Below are 20,020 nucleotides of genomic sequence, written 5' to 3'. Positions count from 1 at the left end.
ATGGGTTAAGGAAAGAAAGGGGGAAATCCTTTGCTGGGTGACGTAGCCTAGGGGGCAATGCTGAGTATTGCTGTAGTGGTAAATGGTTCACCCAACACTGTGTGGTGTGTTTGTTTGTTTGTTTGTTTTATGAACATGTGTGCGTGGACCTTTAGCTGTGTGTGTGTGTGTGTGTGGTATTTATGTATCTACTGCTCACACACATCAACCTATATGTACAGTTGAAGTCTGAAGTTTACATACACTTAGGTTGGAGTCATTAAAACTCATTTTTCAACCACTCCACACATTTCTTGTTAACAAACTATAGTTTTGGCAAGTTGGTTAGGACATATACTTTGTGCATGACACAAGTAATTTTTCCAACAATTGTTTACAGACAATTTTTTCACTTATAATTCACTGTATCACAATTCCAGTGGGTCAGAAGTTTACATACACTAAGTTGACTGTGCCTTTAAACAGCTTGGAAAATTCCAGAAAATTATGTCATGGCATTATAAGCTTTTGACATAATTTGAGTCAATTGGAGGTGTACCTGTGGATGTATTTCAAGGCTAACCTTCAAACTCAGTGCCTCTTTGCTTGACATCATGGGAAAATCAAAAGAAATCAGCCTAAACATTGTAAACCTCCACAAGTCTGGTTCATCCCTGGGAGCAATTTCCAAACGCCTGAAGGTACCACGTTCATCTGTACAAACAATAGTACGCAAGTATAAAGACCATTTGACCACGCAGCCGTCATACCGCTCAGGAAGGAGACACGTTCTGGCTCCTAGAGATGAATGTACTTTGGGGGCCAAAAGTGCAAATCAATCCCAGAACAACAGCAAAGGACCTTGTGAAGATGCTAGAGGAAAAAGGTACAAACTGTATATCCATAGTAAAATGAGTCCTATATCGACATAACCTGAAAGGCCGCTCAGCAAGGAAGAAGTCACTGCTCCACAACCACCATAAAAAAAGACAGACTACGGTTTGCAACTGCACATGGGGACAAAGATCATACTTTTTGCGGAAATGTCCTCTGGTCTAATGAAACAAAAATAGAACTGTTTGGCCATAATGACCATCGTTATATTTGGAGGAAAAAGGGAGATGCTTGCAAGCCAAAGAACACCATCCCAACCGTGAAGCACGGGGGTGGCAGCATCGTGTTGTGGGGGTGCTTTGCTGCAGTAGGGACTGGTGCACTTCACAAAATTGATGGCATCAGGAGGTAGGAAAATTATGTGGATATATTGAAGCAACATCTCAAGACAACAGTCAGGAAGTTGAAGCTTGGTCACAAATGGGTCTTCCAAATGGACAATGACACCAAGCATACTTCCAAAGTTGTGGCAAAATGGCATAAGGACAAGGTATTGGAGTGGTCATCACAAAGCCCTGACCTCAATCCTGTGGAAAACATGTGCAAGCAAGGAGGCCTACAAACCTGACACAGTTACACCAGCTCTGTTAGGAGGAATGGGCCATAATTCACCCAACTTATTGTGGGAAGCTTGTGGAAGGCTACCCAAACTGTTTCACCTAAGTTAAACAATTTTAAGGCAATGCTACCAAATACTAATTGAGTGAATGTAAACTTTTGACCGACTGGGAATGTGATTAAATAAATAAAAGCTGAAATAAATCATTATCTCTCCTATTATTCTGACATTTCACATTCTTAAAATATTGTGGTGATCCTAACTGACCAAAGACGGGGAATTTTTGCTTGGATTAAACTGAGTTTAAATATATTTGGCTAAGGTGTATGTAAACTTACAACTTCAACTGTATGTACTGGTGTGTATCTCACCGAGGGCTGTGGCGGTCACGAAATTCCATCAGCTGGTGATTGTCAAGCAAATAACTGTTAACCGTTAATTAACATGAACACATTTGGTATCTCCTGGCTTCCATTGCATAGCCTACAAGCCACTGATGCAGACCTTTGGAACATAGACATTTAAAAATGTCTAATAAATCCATGTATATCCTACACCTTCACAATAAATTGATTATTTATTTTAGCCAGGTCTAAAGAAGCATGATATGAAGAAAATGTAGTCTATTTCAGAATAGCAGACTTAGAGTTGTGTTTATGTTAGGTCCTGATGTGGCTATGCCAAATGGCTGTGTGCTACACTATTTCATTTAGCAGACAAAATGTGCATTAGAATTCCGTGGCATTATTGTAAATGATTTTATAGTATGAAGAATACAATTGAACAAAGCTGAATAAAATCTAAATATTTTCTACAAACAATTTAAGGAAGTGGGCATCCACTATTCTGTGCTTTTACACCTGCATTGTTTGCTGTTTGGGGTTTTAGGCTGGGTTTCTGTACAGCACTTTGAGATATCAGCTGATGTACGAAGGGCTATATAAATAAATTTGATTTGATTTGATTTGATTTGTTGAGCAGTTAACATAGAAATAGGTACTCCTATATGCTTAATTTAGAGTTATTAATGTAACTGTAGTTGTTCTACAAACGTTGGGCTATATGTTTTTATTTCTAATACATTGTCAGGCTGCATGATGCGACTCTAATGATGATTTGAAAACAGTTGCTTGAACGGCATGAGCTCTCCATTGTTTTTTTTTGTGCAGGCTGTGCACACTTTATTAGTCTCTCATTCACCATTTGACTAGCACTTGATGTTTCCAAACGTCTTCCATTTACGATGATAGAGGCCACTGTGTTCTTGGGGACCTTCAATGCTGCAGAAATATTTTTAGTACCCTTCCCGAGATCTGTCCCTCGACACAATCCTTTCTCGGAGCTCTACGGACAATCCCTTTGACCTCATGGCTTGGTTTGTGGGAACCTATATAGACAGCTGTGTGCCTTTCCAATCATGTCAAATCAATTGAATCTACCATAGGTGGACTCCAATCAAGTTGTAGAAACATCTCACGGATGATCAATGGAAACAGGATACATTTGAGCTCAATTTTGAGTCTCATAGCAAAGGGTCTGAGTACTTACAGTGGGGGGGGAAAGTATTTAGTCAGCCACCAATTGTGCAAGTTCTCCCACTTAAAAAGATGAGAGAGGCCTGTAATTTTCATAATAGATACACTTCAACTATGACAGACACCGGGCTGTGTGTTTGGGTTCATTGTCATGCTGAAAGACCCAGCCACGTTTAATCTTCAATGCCCTTGCTGATGGAAGGAGGTTTTCACTCAATCTCACGATACATGGCCCCATTCATTCTTTCCTTTACACGGATAAATCGTCCTGGTCCCTTTGCAGAAAAACAGCCCCAAAGCATGATGTTTCCACCCCCATGCTTCACAGTAGGCATGGTGTTCTTTGGATGCAACTCAGCATTCTTTGTCCTCCAAACACGACGAGTTGAGTTTTTACCAAAAAGGTCTATTTTGGTTTCATCATATGACCATATGACATTCTCCCAATCTTCTTCTTGATCATCCAAATGCTCTCTAGCAAACTTCAGACGGGCCTGGACATGTACTGGCTTAAGCAGGGGGACACGTCTGGCACTGCAGGATTTGAGTCCCTGGCGGCGTAGTGTGGTACTGATGGTAGGCTTTGTTACTTTGGTCCCAGCTCTCTGCAGGTCATTCACTAGGTCCCCCCGTGTGGTTCTGTGATTTTTGCTCACTGTTCTTGTGATCAATTTGACCCCACGGGGTGAGATCTTGCGTGGAGCCCCAGATCGAGGGAGATTATCAGTGGTCGTGTATGTCTTCCATTTCCTAATAATTGCTCCCACAGTTGATTTCTTCAAACCAAGCTGCTTACCTATTGCAGATTCAGTCTTCCCAGCCTGGTGCAGGTCTACAATTTTGTTTCTGGTGTCCTTTGACAGCTCTTTGGTCTTGGCCATAGTGGAGTTTGGAGTGTGACTGTTTGAGGTTGTGGACAGCTGTATTTTATACTGATAACAAGTTCAAACAGGTGCCATTAATACAGGTAACGAGATGGAGGACAGAGGAGCCTCTTAAAGAAGAAGTTACAGGTCTGTGAGAGCCAGAAATCTTGCTTGTTTGTTGGTGACCAAATATGTATTTTCCACCATAATTTGCAAATAAATTCATAAAAAATCCTACAATGTGATTTTCTGGATTTTTTTTCTCATTTTGTCTGTCATAGTTGAAGTGTACCTATGATGAAAATTACAGGCCTCTCATCTTTTTAAGTGGGAGAACTTGCACAATTGGTGGCTGACTAAATACTTTTTTGCCCCACCGTATGTAAATAAGGTATTTCTACTTTTTACTTTTAGTACGTTTACAAAAATGTATGAAACTGTTTTTTCTTTCTCATTATGTGGTATTGTGTGTGTGTAGATGAGGAAAAAATATAATTTAATACATTTTAGACTAAGGAAGTAATAAAACAAGATGTGGGAAAAGTCAAGGGATCTGAATACTTTCCAAATCCACTGTTTAATTTCACTGAATGGCTAATATTGTCACCCATCACACTATTCTTGATTTAATATTGTCTCTACATATACTAAATAATACATGTGAGAAATTTGTTTTTGATTTACAATGGACCGTTATTATGCACCTGTCTCTCCCCCCCGGCGATACTCTTCCCAATTGTGCGCCGCCCTATGGGACTCCTGATCACGGCCGGGTGTGATACAGCCCGGAATCAAACCAGGGTCTGTTGTGATGCCTCTAGCACTCAGATGCAGTGCCATAGACTGCTGCGCCACACTTTTCATGCCAGCCAGTTATGCTATACTCCTGTTGTAAAGATAAACAATGTGCTTAATATTAGGAAAGATAAATAAATATAGTAGGCCTAGTCTATAGAAAGCTGATGGGATCCTCCTCTTTTTAGTAGAGGCCGTTGCTTTATTTCCTCGCGCAATTGCATAACCTATTGAAATGTTGCGCAACATGAGCTTATGGGCTCTCATGAAGTGTTCGATTAGATTTTCATTTACATTTGCATTGATGTCATAGTAATTAGAGGGACAATAGATAGATGCTGAATACCAGGCAGTTAGAAAGTTTGGTATGCTGCTAATGACCATCGGCAGCATCAGAGCTTGTAGAAGCCTAATTACCTTGACTAAACTTTCACATGGAATTTGACTGCCTTCATGTCTCGTGTCCGCCGGTGTGGCTGTAATACGGTCACCGCAACAGCCCTAATCTCACCTTCACCCTCACCATCTCCCTGTGTCTCTCTCCTAGGTGACCTGGTGTCCAGAGCCATGCACCACATGCAGCGTTTGAGCTCCGTACGCACGGGGCTCAGCCCGGCCCGCCACACCCGGCCCCAACAGATTGTCTCCTGGTTGCCCGACGCCCTCCACACCCTCTACTACTTCCTCCGCTGCCCACAGATGGAGTCCATGGAGAACCCCAACCTAGACCCACCCAGGATGGCCCTCAGCAAGGAGAGGTAGGGGTTATATGGATGTTTATACACACACACACACGCACACACAGAGACACACAGTTCATACACACACTCTCTCTTTCTCTCTCTGTGCACTTCACAAAATAGATGGCATCATGAGGGAAGGATAATTATGTTGATATATTGAAGCAACTTCTCAAGACATGAGTCAGGAAGTTGAAGCTTGATCGCAAATGGGTCTTCCAAATGGACAATGACCACAAGCATACTTCCAAAGTTGTGGAAAATGGCTTAAGGACAACAAGGTCAAGGTATTGGAGTGGCCGTCACAAAGCCCTGACCTCAACCCTATAGAAAATTTGTGGGCAGAACTAAAAAAGCGTGTGCGATCAAGGAGGCCTGCAAACCTGACTCAGTAACACCAGCTCTGTTAGGAGGAATGGGCCAAAATTGTTGGAAGCTTGTGGAAGTCTACCCAAAACATTCAACACAAGTTAAACAATTTAAAGGCAACACTACCAAATACTAATTGAGTGTTTTGTAAACTTCTGACCCACAGGGAATGTGATGAAGGAAATAAAAGCTGAAATAAATAATTGTCTCTGCTATTATTCTGACATTTCACATTCTTAAAATGAAGTGGTGATCCTACCTGACCTAAGACAGGGACTGCATTGTCGGAACTAGAAGCACAAGCATTTCGCTACACTCGCATTAACATCTGCTAACCATGTGTATGTGACAAATAAAATTTGATTTGATTAGATTTTTTACTAGGATTAAATGTTCGGAATTGTGAAAAGCTGAGTTTAATTGTAGTTGGCTATGGTGTATGTAAACTTCTGACTTCAACTGTAGATGCAGAAAAACTCAAATAAACATGTGTCTGTGACTGACACTGTTTCATTAAGAACTGACAATAGGCGAAGTTGGCTAACCACAGTTCTTTCTTACACAGCTCACATTCACCAAGTACATCACTTTATTAAAGAGCTCTTATCAACTTGTCACAAACTTCCTGTGAACCCCTCCTCTTCCCACCAACCATTCACAATGGAGTCTACAAGGTTCTTATTCAGGTGCTAATGCTAGGTAGTCGTTACAGGTGTAAATGTTAGTCTTGGAGAACTGTGGACTATTTGAAAGATGTGAATAAGAGAAAGGGTTAGTGTATTTAAGAGGTGCTAATGGGTTTTAACCCTGTCAGTGGCTCTTTTCATCTCTTATGGCTGGCTTCTCGGCTTTGAGGTTGGGGTCAAGGTAATTGTATGTTTTTAGACATAGTTATCTCATTGGTAGTGTCTGATTAGTTTATTGGTAGTGTCTGAACAGTTGTAGGCCTATAGCTGATTTGTGGGAGATTAGAGGTTCCATGACCATGTTAATGAACTGAATGATGTGTGCTCATTCGACATTTCTCATCTGGTTTTGCCTCAGGACTCAAATTAAACCTGGTTGTCTCAGTCACGACCCAATATCACACTGCGGAAAAAACCCGCCAAAATGTAGTCTGGGAAACTATTTTTAACGCTATATTGATTGTAAATGTAACAAGTATATGACAAGAGAACACAATTTTTGAAGAAGATTGTTAGTTAGCTCACTGGTTTAAGACCACAAAATCAACCAAAATGTGCTGATAATAGTCTGTGTTGATAATACTGTGATTGAAGAAAGATACGTTTTCGGAGATTAAATAAATAAATGTAGGCATTTTCTACACACTTTCTACCTCGTTTTAGTCATTTAGGTTCAGACTAAATAAATACAAATAAGAGAATCGCTGTTCAAATAGCCACTATAGAGCAGGGGTTCTCTCTGGAAATTACTGCTTGTGTTGTACGTATGCCAGTGACAACAGGGCGTGGACTAGGGCTGACTCACTACTGATTCCACTATTTCCTGTCCTCCAGTAAGATGTGATAAAAAGCTGTATAAATATCAGCTTACGTAGCTCATGTGGTCATTATGAAACTACACGTCGGTTCCCTTAGGTTGGTTCTCCAGGGTTCATGGATGTGTTACGGAAGTGATTGGTGAAATTAAAAAGACAATGTTTTGAACCTGCTACATTTTAGGGAGGTGTGTGTGTGTGTGTGTGTGTGTGTGTGTGTGTTCACATGCACGTCTTCATACAGTACCAGTCAAACGTTTGGAAAGACCTACTCATTCAAGGGTAATTCTTTATGTGACTATTTTCTAATAACAGTGAAGATGTCAAGACTATAAAGTAACACATATGGAATCATGTAGTAACCAAAACAGTGTTAAACAATTCAAAATATTTGAGATTCTTCAAAGTAGCCACCCTTTCTTTGTCTTGATGACAGCTTTACACACTTGGAATTCTATGAACCAGCTTCATGAGGTAGTCACTTGGAATGCATTTCAATTAACAGGTGTGCCTTGTTAAAAGTTCATTTGTGGAATTTCTTTCCTTCTTAATGCGTTTGAGACAATTAGTTGTGTTGTGACATGGTAGAGGTGGTATACAGAAGATGGCCCTGTTTGGTAATAGACCGAGTCTGTAGTATGGCAAGAACAACTCAAATTAGCAAAAAGAAACGACAGTCCGTCATTACTTTAAGACATGAAGGTCAGTCAATATGGAACATTTCAAGTACTTCGTAAGTTTCTTCAAGTGCAGTTGCAAAAACCATCAAGCGCTATGCTGAAATTGGCTCTCATGAGGACCACCACAGCAAAGGAAGACCCAGAGTTACCTCTGCTGCAGAGGATATGTTCATTAGCGTTAGCTGCACCTTAAATTGCAGCCCAAATAAATGCTTCACAGAGTTCAAGTAACAGACACATCTAAGGTTGCACATTTTGGGGAATATTCAGAGGTGGAAACTTTCTGTGGGAATTAACTGGAAAAATGGGAATTAACGGAAATATTTGCAAATTAATATTAATACCATTTAAATGTAGATGTTTTTTGCATTGGATATATTTACCATATCATATGGAGACAGAAACATAAACCTTTTACCTTCTCATAACATTTACATTTACATTTAAGTCATTTAGCAGACGCTCTTATCCAGAGCGACTTACAAATTGGTGCATTCACCTTATGACATCGAGTGGAACAGCCACTTTACAATAGTGCATCTAAATCTTTTAAGGGGGGTGAGAAGGATTACTTTATCCTATCCTAGGTATTCCTTAAAGAGGTGGGGTTTCAGGTGTCTCTCCATAAGTAGACATAATTGCAAATGATTCAATCCTTCAAATAGAAATAAAAAAAACGATTTAGTTACGAATTTAACTGTTATTAAATTATTATTATTATTATTAGTTGACTCTTCACGTGATAATTTCACTGAACAACAAAAGAAAGGGAATATTGAATGATCCCAATGATCCATCGCATCTCCCAAAAACATTTTCAACATACATCTGTAAAATGATAGTCTAGAAACTTAAGCTTTGCTTGTCTTCCTCTCAGACGTCCATGTCTTCTCCCTGGACTTCCTCAATGAACATCTCTTAAACATCAGACTCTGAGGCCTCATCTTCATTGTCACTTTCCAACCTTGTTGAGGATGGCTCATTGCCAGGCTCAAAAAGCCTCAAATTTGCCCGGATGGCCATCAATTTTTCAACCCTTGTATTGGTCAGCCTGTTGCGTGCTTTGGTGTGTGTGTTCCCAAACAAGGACCAGTTGCGCTCTGAGGTGGCTGATGTTGGTGGGATTTGGAGGATGATGGAGGAAACATGGGAAAGAGCCTCGGATCCACAAAGTCCCTTCCACCAGGTGACTGATGATATATGTTGGCACATATTGCATCTCCATCCCAAAGCCCTTGCTTGGAAGTGTACTTCGCCAGACTGCCGGTGGTGAGACATGGTAGTGATGACACCATAGGCCTTGTTGATCTCTGCACCAGACAGAATGCTCTTACCAGCATACTTGGGGTCCAACATGTACGCTGCAGCGTATATGGGCTTCAGGCAGAAGTCTTCACGCTTTTTTATGTATTTCAGAATTGCAGTTTCCTCTGCTTGGAGCAAGAGTGAAGTGGGCAGGGCAGTACGGATTTCTTCTCTTACATCTGCAAGAAGAGTCTGAACATCAGTCTTGATGACAACAACACCCCAACGGGTGTTGCTGGGCAGCTTCAATGTGGAGCTCTTATTCTTCTCACTTGGCTTGGTGAGGTAGATTGCTGCTATAACTTGATGACCCTTCACATACCTAACAATTTCCTTTGCTCTCTTGTAGAGTGTATCCATTGTTTTCAGTGCCATGATGTCCTTCAGGAGCAGAGTCAGCCAATGTAGTCAGCTTCATGAGCAGCACAGCCAATGGGTGTGATGTGAGGATAGGGTAGGAGTCCTCCACTTTAGACCAAGCAGCCTTCATGTTCACAGCATTGTCTGTCACCAGTGCAAATAACTTATGTGGTCCAAGGTCATTGATGACTGCCTTCAGTGCATCTGCAATATAGAGGCCGGTGTGTCTGTTGTCCTTGTGTCTGTGCTCTTGTAGAATACTAGTTGAGGGGTGGAGATTATGTAATTAATTATTCCTTGCCTGGGAACATTCAACCACCCATCAGAGATGATTGCAATACAGTCTGCTTTCTTTATGAATTGCTTGACCTTCACTTGAACTCTGTTGAACTCTGCATCAAGCAACTTCGTAGATAAAGCATGTCTGGTTGGAGGGGGGTATGCTGGGCGAAGAACATTCAAAAATCTCTTCCAATACACATTTCCTGTGAGCATCAGACGTGAACCAGTTGCATACACAGCTCGATCAAGACATTCATCAGCATTTCTCTGACTACGTTCCTCCATTGAGTCAAAAAACCTTTGATTCCTGGAGGACCATGAGCTGTTGCTATCGATGAGGTGTCGGATTCGTAATTTTCACCACAAATAGATGTAGAGGGACCTTTGTCAGAGGTTGCTTGTTGTGAGCAATGAGGGAACTTTATGCACTTGTCCAGATGATTCTGCATATTTGTTGCATTCTTCACATGATTGTGCACAATATTTGCAAAATGTACACAGCTTTTCCTTCTACATTACCTACAGTGAAATGTCTCCACACATCAGATAGTACCCGTGGCATTTTCCTGTAAAGATTAGATTTTGTTTTTGTAAAAATACCATTCCACGTGCAGATAAATAGTTAATCAGTTAGATTAAACAATTCCTTAGTAAAATAAATGTTTTAAAATGAAACATTTATAGAGACAGGTCAATTAACACTCCTCAGTTAGCAGACTCAAGCAAGCTAAACCCATATGGTAGCAAAAACTAAAATTGTTAACAAGTTAGAAATGATTTAAACACACTTTGCTGTAGGCTACTATTTACTAATTAACAAAAAAGCTTTCATGTCATATTAAATATATTCACTCCACTCAGTATTGTAATCAAAACTTACCAGAAAGCATGTAGTCCTGGGCTCAGACAGTGTAGTAGTGTTGGCTCAATAGCATCTCATTAGTGTGCAAGATATTGAGAATCAGCTGTACATGTGATGGAAGGGTGCACTGCACATGTAATGGAAGAATTTACTGTGCATGCAGAGGGTTGCAATTCCATTGAATTGGGGATAGTTTAGCCAAAATATGCCACAAGATCTAGAATTGCTTTATGTGTATCCCACTACAAAGGTTCACTGTTATAAGCTAACTTTTTTGATGACTTTAAGCAAAATTCCCCAAAATCCCGGGCTTAACATCCCATGAAGAATTTCGGAAATTTACCAGAAAGTTTGCAACCCTACACACATCTCAACATCAACTGTTCAGATAAGACTGCTTGAATCAGGCCTTCAAGGTCGAATTTCTACAAAGAAACCACTACAAAATGACACCAATAATAAGAAGAGACTTCCTTCGGCCAAGAAACACAAACAATGAACATTAGACTGGTGGAAATCTGTCTTTTCGGTCTGATGAGTCCAAATTTGAGGTTGTTGGTTCCAGCTGCTGTGTCTTTGTGAGATGCAGAGTAGGTCAACGGATGATCTCCGCATATCTGGTTCCCACCGTGAAGCATGGAGGAGGTGGTGTGGGGGTGCTTTGCTGGTGGCACTGTCAGTGATTTATTTACAATTCAAGGGAAACTTAACCAGCATGGCAACCACAGTATTCTGCATTGATATGCCATCCCATCTGGTTTACACCTAGTGGGACTATGATTTGTTTTTCAACAGGACAATGACCCAAAACACACCTCTAGGCTATTTAAGGGCTATTTGACCCAGAAGGAGAGTGATGTAGTGCTGCATCAGATGACCTGGCCTCCACAATCACCCATCCTCAACCCTATTGAGATGGTTTGGGATTAGTTGGACCGCCGAGTGAAGGAAAAGCAGCCAACATGTGTTCAGCAAATGTGGGAACTTCTTCAAGACTGTTGGAAAAGCATTCCACATGAAGCTGATTGAGAGAATGCCAAGTGTGTGCAAAGCTGTCATCTCGGGTAAAGGATGGCTACTTTGAAGAATCTCAAATCTAAATGATATGCGTGCGTGCGTGCGTGAGGTTCAGGAGAAATGTCTCCTGTATGTTCAAGGGTTAATGACACACTTGTGAGTTATGTTATGGTGAGCTGTGTAAAGGTATCTATGCACTCTTGCATACAAAGTGGATGCTGCTCTCACTCACTAGTCTAGTGTTTTTAGGCATGTCAATCTCCGAGTTGCTCACACTGATTGAATCAATGTTATTTTGAAATCATTTCAATACAATTTTGCTGAACAAATGTGGAATAGGTGTTGAATTGATGTCTGTGCCTAGTGGGCTGTTTGTGTTTTTCATTTGAGTTTATGATTGTATATGCATCCAAGGGAATGTTTGTTTGGTTATGGTAGGAGCGGCATGTGTGTGTTTGTGTGTGCCCTTCTTGAGTAGGGTTGCAAAGGGAGAGTATATTACTGGAAACTTTCTACATTTACCAGGAAACAACCAGAATTTTGGTATCTCAAGGATGTTATGTAATATATCACAAGACATCTAGTGGCTCTTTTGGGTACTTCAGATTATCACAGGTGTCTGTAAAGCTGTAAAACATTATCCTAAATATAAACCATCAACTTGGTGAATACCATTGGTGTTTAGAATGAGGGTGTCAGCATGAAATCTCATTTTAAGGTTATTTTTTTAAATTTTTTACAAACTTTTATTTATTTTACTATGTCAATATGTATTTGTTGTGAATGTTTTGGCATCAAACCGGTGGCAGTTGTGAAAAGTCAATAGTTGGAAGAGTTCATTGAAAATAATGCCATTGTTGATTAGATGCCTTTTTGATTAATTAGGCTATTTTCTCTTGAACCATATGTTCTATCTACTAGAAAGTCATGGACAATAATGACACAGAAATAATACATTAACACTATATATGAATAGATTTTTTACAAAGTTATTCAAGTATAAATTACCAAAGTTACAATAGATTGCCATATATTTTCTGTTAATTACCAAAAGTACTGTAGATTCTGGTAACTTTGGTAAATTACCAGTAGCTTTGCAACCCTAATCCTGAGACACACACACACATCTACTCCAGCTGGCTCCCATACCGTACATCAATCAATCAATCAATCAATCAATCAATCAATCAATCAATCAATCAATCAATCAATCAAATGTATTTATAAAGCACTTTGTACATCAGCTGATGTCACAAAGTGCAATACAGAAACCCAGCCTAAATCTCCAAACAGCAAACAATGCAGATGTAGAAGCACGGTGGCTAGGAAAAACTCCCTAGAAAGGCAGGAACCTAGGAAGAAGCCTAGAGAGGGACCAGGCTCTGAGGGGTGGCCAGTCCTCTTCTGCTGTGCTGTGGTTGAGATTATTACAGTACATGTCCAAGATGTTCAAACATTCATAGATGTTCCATAGCCGCAGGCAGACCTGTTGAAACTGAATCAGCAGCATGACCAGGTGGACTGGGGACAATAAGGAGTCATCAGGCCAGGTAGTCCTGAGGCATGGTCCCAGGGCTCAGGTCCTCGGGAGGGGAGGGAGAGAATTAGAGGGAGCATACTTAAATTCACACAGAACACCGGATAAGACAGCAGAAATACTCCAGATATAACAGACACCGACACACAAACTATTGCAGCATAAATACCGGAGACTGAGAGAGGAGGGGTCGGGAGACACTGTGTCTCCGTCCAACGATATCCCCAGACAGGGCCAACCAGGAAGGATATAACCCCACCCACTTTGCCAAAGCACAGCCCCCACACCACTAGAGGGATATCTTCAACCACCAACTTACTACCCTGAGACAAGGCCGAGTATAGCCCACGAAGATCTTCCCCACGGCACAAACCCGAGAGGGGCGCCAAACCCAGACAGGAAGATCACGTCAGTGACTCAACCCACTCGAGTGACGCACCACTCCTAGGGACGGGATGAAAGAGCACCAGGAAGCCAGAGACTCAGCCCCCGTAAAAGGGTTAGAGGCAGAGAATCCCGTTGGAGGAGAACCGGCCAGGCAGAGACAGTAAGGGCGGTTCGTCGCTCCAGTGCCTTTCCGTTCACCTTCACACCAGACTACACACAATCATAGGACCTACTGAAGAGATGAAAGAGCAAATATGCTCTTCTCATTATTATCAAAGAGAAAAGAACACCACACACAACTCTCCATTCCACCAGACCTCTACAAGTGTGTGTGTGTGCGCGTGTGTGTGTGAGAGATGGGAGGTACAATTAGTATCTGAAAATAATTATAGTGTGATGCCACCATAACATTTTTTAATGTTCCCTCACTCTCTTTCTCTCACTCTCTCTTGCTTTCATTCTCTCTCTCTCTCTCTCTCTCTCTCTCTCTCTCTCTCTCTCTCTCTCTCTCACTCACTCACTCACTCACTCACTCACTCACTCACTCACTCACTCACTCACTCACTCACTCACTCACTCACTCACTCACTCACTCACTCACTCACTCTCTCACTCTCTCTCCAGAAACCTCCATTAACATTTTGTTGTAAACTCTAACCACAACTCTGTGTGGCCCAAGACATTTGAGCAGACCCCAACTCTACTCAACACGTCTTATCACAGGAACATACTTAATTCAACATTCAACAGACAATGCCATGCAAGCATTGTGTTAGTGTGTGTGTGTGTTTTGTGTGCGTCTGTTACAAGTGTGTGTGAGGGCATGTGTGTGCGCATTCTTTCGTACATGTGTGGTATATTTGAATAACACCGAGTCATCCCACTAAATATATTTAATGTAAACAACAACTTTCATCAGTGAGAGATGTTAATGACAATTTACTTTACCCTTTCTTTACCTCTCCTCTCCCTTCCCAGACAAATATTTTCTGCTTCCAAGCATGAGTAATTCAAGTAATTCCCCAGACCACCCTAAACACACACACCCAGACACACATGTAGACACACACATGCAGACACACACGCACACACAGGCTCTAGCAGTAGAAAGTGTCTGTCTAATTGGACAATGTGTAGTGATGATACAAAGTGGGGAGATAATGTTGCCCCTAAACACTGCTACAAGGTCAGATATTTTCCATTTTGTAGTGTTTACATTTATGCGTGGAAGCAAGATAATATGATCCTAGATCTGTGATTGAGGGCAACTTAATATTGTTAACACCAAGGTCTGAGTCTGTCTCGTTATTAGATTGCTATCAGATCTGTTGTAGTTGTAATGGACCCAGATCTACACGAGTCCAGACACGTGCTGTGTACAAATCTGGCTGGCCTGTTTGTATTTACATCTCATTGGCTCTAAATCTAGGATCTCTGAGCTAAGATCAGCCGTTGAGGGGTAGGATGAGGAGTCTAGGGTTAGGGTGCAAACACCTTACTGTGTGATAAGCCTGCATTGGCTTTATTACAATGTAAAATACACTGATAATGGATATACAGTGCATTTGGAAAGTATTCATGCCTCTTGAGGTTTTCCACATTTTGTTACAATACAGCCTAATTCTAAAATTGATTAAATATTTTTTTCCCTTCATTAATCTACCCCATAATGACAAAGCGAAAACAGGTTTTATTACATTTCTGCAAATGTAAAAAAACAAAACAACAACAACTGAAACATCACATTTACATAAGTATTCAGACCCTTTACTCAGTGCTTGGTTGAAGCACCTTTGGCAGTGATTACAGCTTCAAGTCTTCTTGGGTATGACGCAACATGCTTGACGCACCTGTATTTGGGGAGTTTCTCCAATTCTTCTCTGCAGATCCTCTCAAGCTCTGTCAGGTTGTATGGGGAGCATCGCTCGGGTTCAAGTCCAGGCTCTGGCTGTGCCACAGAAGGACATACAGAGACTTGTCCCGAAGCCACTTCTGCGTTGTCTTGGCTGTGTGCTTAGGGTCGTTGTCCTGTTGGAAGGTGAATATTCGTCCTAGTCTGAGGTCCTGAACGCTCGGAAGCAGGTTTTTATCAATGATCTCGCTTTCCCTCAATCCTGACTTGTCTCCAAGTCCCTGCCGCTGAAACAAAAATCCCCACAGCATGATGCTGCCACCACCATGCTTCACCGTAGGGATGGTGCCAGGTTTCCACTAGACGTGACTCTTGGTATTCAGGCCAAAGAGTTCAATCTTGGTTTCATCAGACCAGAGAATCTTGTTTCTCATGGTCTGAGAGTCCTTTAGGTGCCTTTGGAAACTCCAAGCGGGCTGTCATGTGTCTTTTACTGAGGAGTGGCTTCTGTCTGGCCACTCTACCGTAAAGGCCTGATTAGTTAGATTAATTGGATGGTTCTCCCATCGCTACAGAGGAACTCTGGAGCTCTGTCAAAGTGACCATCAGGTTCTTGATCATCTCCCTGACCAAGGCCCTTCTCCCCCGATAGCTTAGTTTGTACGGGTGGACAGCTCTAGGAAGAGTCTTGGTGGTTCCTTACCTCTTCCATTTAAGAATGATGGAGGCCACTGTGTTCTTGGGGACCTTCAATGCTGCAGAAGTGTTTTGGTATCCTTCTCCAGATCTGTGCCTCTACACAATCCTGTCTCGGAACTCTATGGACAATTCCTTCAACCTCATGGCTTGGTTTTTGCTCTGACATGCACTGTCAACTGTGGGACCTTTATATAGACAGGTGTGTGTCTTTCCAAATCATGTCCAATCCATTGAATTTACCACAGGTGGACTCCAATCAAGTTGTATAAACATCTCAAGGCTGATCAATGGAAACAGGCTGCACCTGAGCTCAATTTCGAGTATCATAGCAAAGGGTCTGAATACTTATATGAAGATATTTCTGATTTTTATTTTTAACAAATTTGATACAAATATTAGAAAAACTTGTTTTTCCTTGGTCATTATCGGGTATTGTGTGTAGATTGCTGAGGAAAATGTTTTATCCATTTTAGAATAAGGCTGTAACCTAATGTTTTTGTTGATAAAGTCAAAAGGTTCTGAATACTTTCCGAATGCACTGTATATATTTGTTTAAAAACGTGTATGCGATGTCAACATCTACTGTCTCCAAGAGTTTTTGTAATCCGTGATTTTAGTACAAAACCAGCTTTGTGTGTGTGTGTGTGTGGGGGGGTAGTGCTGCACGGTATACCGAAACGTCAGTACTTTTTCGGTACAAAAAAAACTTCTGTAAAATGTGTCTCGTGATTGAGAGGATCAGGTCTATCAGCACAGCCCTTTATAGCGCGTGCCTGCTCCAGTTCATTGCTCGTGCTGTCTGGTTTTCTAATAATAATAGTGCTGTCTGCATTGTTAATAATAATAACAATTTATTACATTTGTAAAGCACTTTTCATTATACAGAATAATCTCAAAGTGCATGACATTTGAAATTGAAAACAAATAGGAAAAAAATGGTCAACTGGCACAAAGAACACAGGTGACGCTACAAGGGACTTGGAAACCAAGGAGCACATCTATCCACAGAAAGCCATCCTAAAGAGAATGGTGTTTAGGCCTGTTTTAGCTGAGCCCAGAGTCTGTGTTAGCTCCCCATTCATTCTGCACAGAAGTTAACGCACTTGAATAATGCAACACGGCATGTACAAATGTTGAAACTGTTCATTACTGTTCGCAAAACAATGTCCGACCAACACTTTACAATACAGGACGATACCGGTAGCTTTCAGTTTTAATTGTAGGCTACCTTTCCTTGCTAGCTTACAACTGAAGCAAACATCAATTCAGTACCCTAGTACTTTGTTTGTGATAATATGCTAACCGTAACGCAAAATTTGCCGACTGTCAACAAAACGCCACTTAAAAACGTCCCTCGCCACCAAAAACTCATTCACTTTTTAGTCTCCCTCGCCTCCCGTCTGGTTTCCACAAAATTCCATAGCCACAAAGTCAGATTACACAAAGTCAGATTATTTGCCTCGCAAATTACGTCATTTTTTTCTTAAAGAGACAGTGCACACTTTTATATAAGAAGAGATTGCTTATTCTATGCAAATGTTGTTGATCACTTCAATAAAATAATATTGTTATCCTCGCAGTTGCCAATAAAACGTGTCCTAAATAGAAGGGATTTTGTTGCCCCATGAAATCAGCTAAAACAAGCTCAAATAAAAAAATAATAATGCATTCATACAATCCTTTTGAATAATATGCATTCACCTGTATTTTGAATAGACTTAGGCTACATCTTGATTTACCCAGTTTATCAATGGAGATTTACCATTCAAATAAATGATTACCATTATGTTGTTTTGTGGTTAGAAACAAAGTCAAATTGATTGTATTATTGTATAATCTATTCATTAATACATACATGGCTGTCTCAAAAAAATACACATAAAATGGTCAAATATTTATCTCAAAAGATTCCCATTAATAGAACAGAGCAATAACTGACTTTTGGCTAATATGGTTTCGGTATCAAGTATCGTGACGGTATTGAGAATTGTGATACTAAACCTGGTATCAGTATCAAAGTGGAAATTCTGGTATCGTGACAACACTAGTGTGGGGGATAGTGTTTGGAAGTGGGTTAGTGGAGTGGACTAGCCCTCGTGTTATTTAGTTTCAGTCCAATGCGGGCATCTGGTTTTGATGGACAGAGGGGACACTGGTTCCTGTGAAAGGTTGGGGGCTGGTCTGTATGTGTGTGTGTGTGTGTTGTTGTGGAGTAACATGGTGATGGGGACAGATTGTGAGGGTGATGATGGGTGGGGTACATACAGACAGACATGCTCCATCTAATTTCCTGTGTGGGTCACTGGCAGTGGTGTGTATATACACCGATGCACACACACACACACACACACACACACACACACACACACACACACACACACACACACACACACACACACACACACACACACACACACACACACACACACACACACACACACACACTCATGCGTACAAGGACAAACATGTGCACACACACACACACACTCCATTCTTGTCTTAAAGCTGCTGAGAGTGTCCCATTTCAGGCCTCTTGTTCAGATACGAGAGGGCCATAAATTAAGTAGACCATTCAATAAACCAGGATAGGGGGATGTTTTTCCTTTTATACAGCACCTCTGGGAATGTGGAACTGGTTTCTGATTGGTTTAATCTAGAGAGCAGCTTTTTGGTGAATCAATAAGTGTTTAGTATTGGAGATGAAAATACTTTATTTGAAACTGCTCTGGGCTGAGAGCCAGAGTGTTGTTTGTGCTGTCATAACTAATATGCAGTAAAGTGACACAGAGTAGAGTGATCCTGGTGACAATTACACTCTCAGCCTATTGCGGACAGTCTGAGCACTGATGGAGGGATTGTGCATTCCTGGTGTAAGTCAGGCAGTTGTTGATGCCATCCCGTACCTGTCCCTCAGGTGTGATGCTCGGATGTACCGATCCTGTGCAGGTGTTGTTACACGTGGTCTGCCACTGCGAGGACGATCAAGCTGTCCGTCCTGTCTCCCTGTAGTGCTGCCTTAGGCGTCTCACAGTACGGACATTGCAATTTATTGCCATGGCCACATCTGCAGTCCTCATACCTCCTTGCAGCATGCCTAAGGCACGTTCACGCAGATGAGTTGGGCATCTTTCTTTGGGTGTTTTTCAGAGTCAGGAGAAAGGCCTCTTAAGTGTCCTAAGTTTTCATAACTGTGACCTTAATTGCCTACCGTCTGTAAGCTGTTAGTGTCTTAACAACTGTTCCACAGGTGCATGTTCGTTACTTGTTTATGGTTCATTGAACACACATGGGAAACAGTGTTTAAACCCATTACAATGAAGATCTGTGATTTGGATTTTTATGAATTATCTTTGAAAGACAGGGTCCTGAAGAAGGGACATTTCTTTTTTTGCTGAGTTTATGTAATCAGCTAGCTAGATATACATATTGCCAGCCAGTAAATACATGATTTAAATCATAAAAGCAGAATCTAATTAATATTAATAAGCTAACCCCATCATGGTTAAGGCTAGCCATTCTTGTCATATGATAATGGTATTTGGTCATATGATTATGGCGGTAGTGAGAGAGAGAGCAACACCCATGTTAAGGCAGGGAGAGGACGAACAGGTTATCAATTGAGAATTTTAGTTTGAATTCTCTATCTGTTTAACTACTCACCTTTGCAGACTGTAGCCCAAGTGCTATAACAAAAAATGTATTTCCTACATTCGGATTTCATGTTGTTGTCATGGCAGGAGTCAGAGACAGGCAATAGAGTAAGCGAGAGAGAAAGAGAGCACCACTCATGTTTAAGCAGGG

At 41.2% G+C, this 20,020-nt stretch overlaps 1 protein-coding gene across 1 annotated transcript in view; it reads left to right on the top strand.

The window, feature by feature from the left end:
* The window catches only part of abtb2b (ankyrin repeat and BTB (POZ) domain containing 2b), a 145,803-nt gene that overhangs the window by 93,854 nt on the left and 31,929 nt on the right, over nucleotides 1-20,020 (top strand). The window contains exon 3 of the mRNA XM_052465215.1: nucleotides 5,176-5,386. Within this exon, the coding sequence (XP_052321175.1) occupies nucleotides 5,176-5,386 (211 nt within the window). The remainder of the gene's footprint in view (nucleotides 1-5,175; nucleotides 5,387-20,020) is intronic.

Source organism: Oncorhynchus keta, chromosome 17 (assembly GCF_023373465.1).
Source record: "Oncorhynchus keta strain PuntledgeMale-10-30-2019 chromosome 17, Oket_V2, whole genome shotgun sequence".
NCBI classification, from domain to species: domain Eukaryota; kingdom Metazoa; phylum Chordata; class Actinopteri; order Salmoniformes; family Salmonidae; genus Oncorhynchus; species Oncorhynchus keta.
This window is presented reverse-complemented; position numbering and strand designations above follow the sequence as displayed.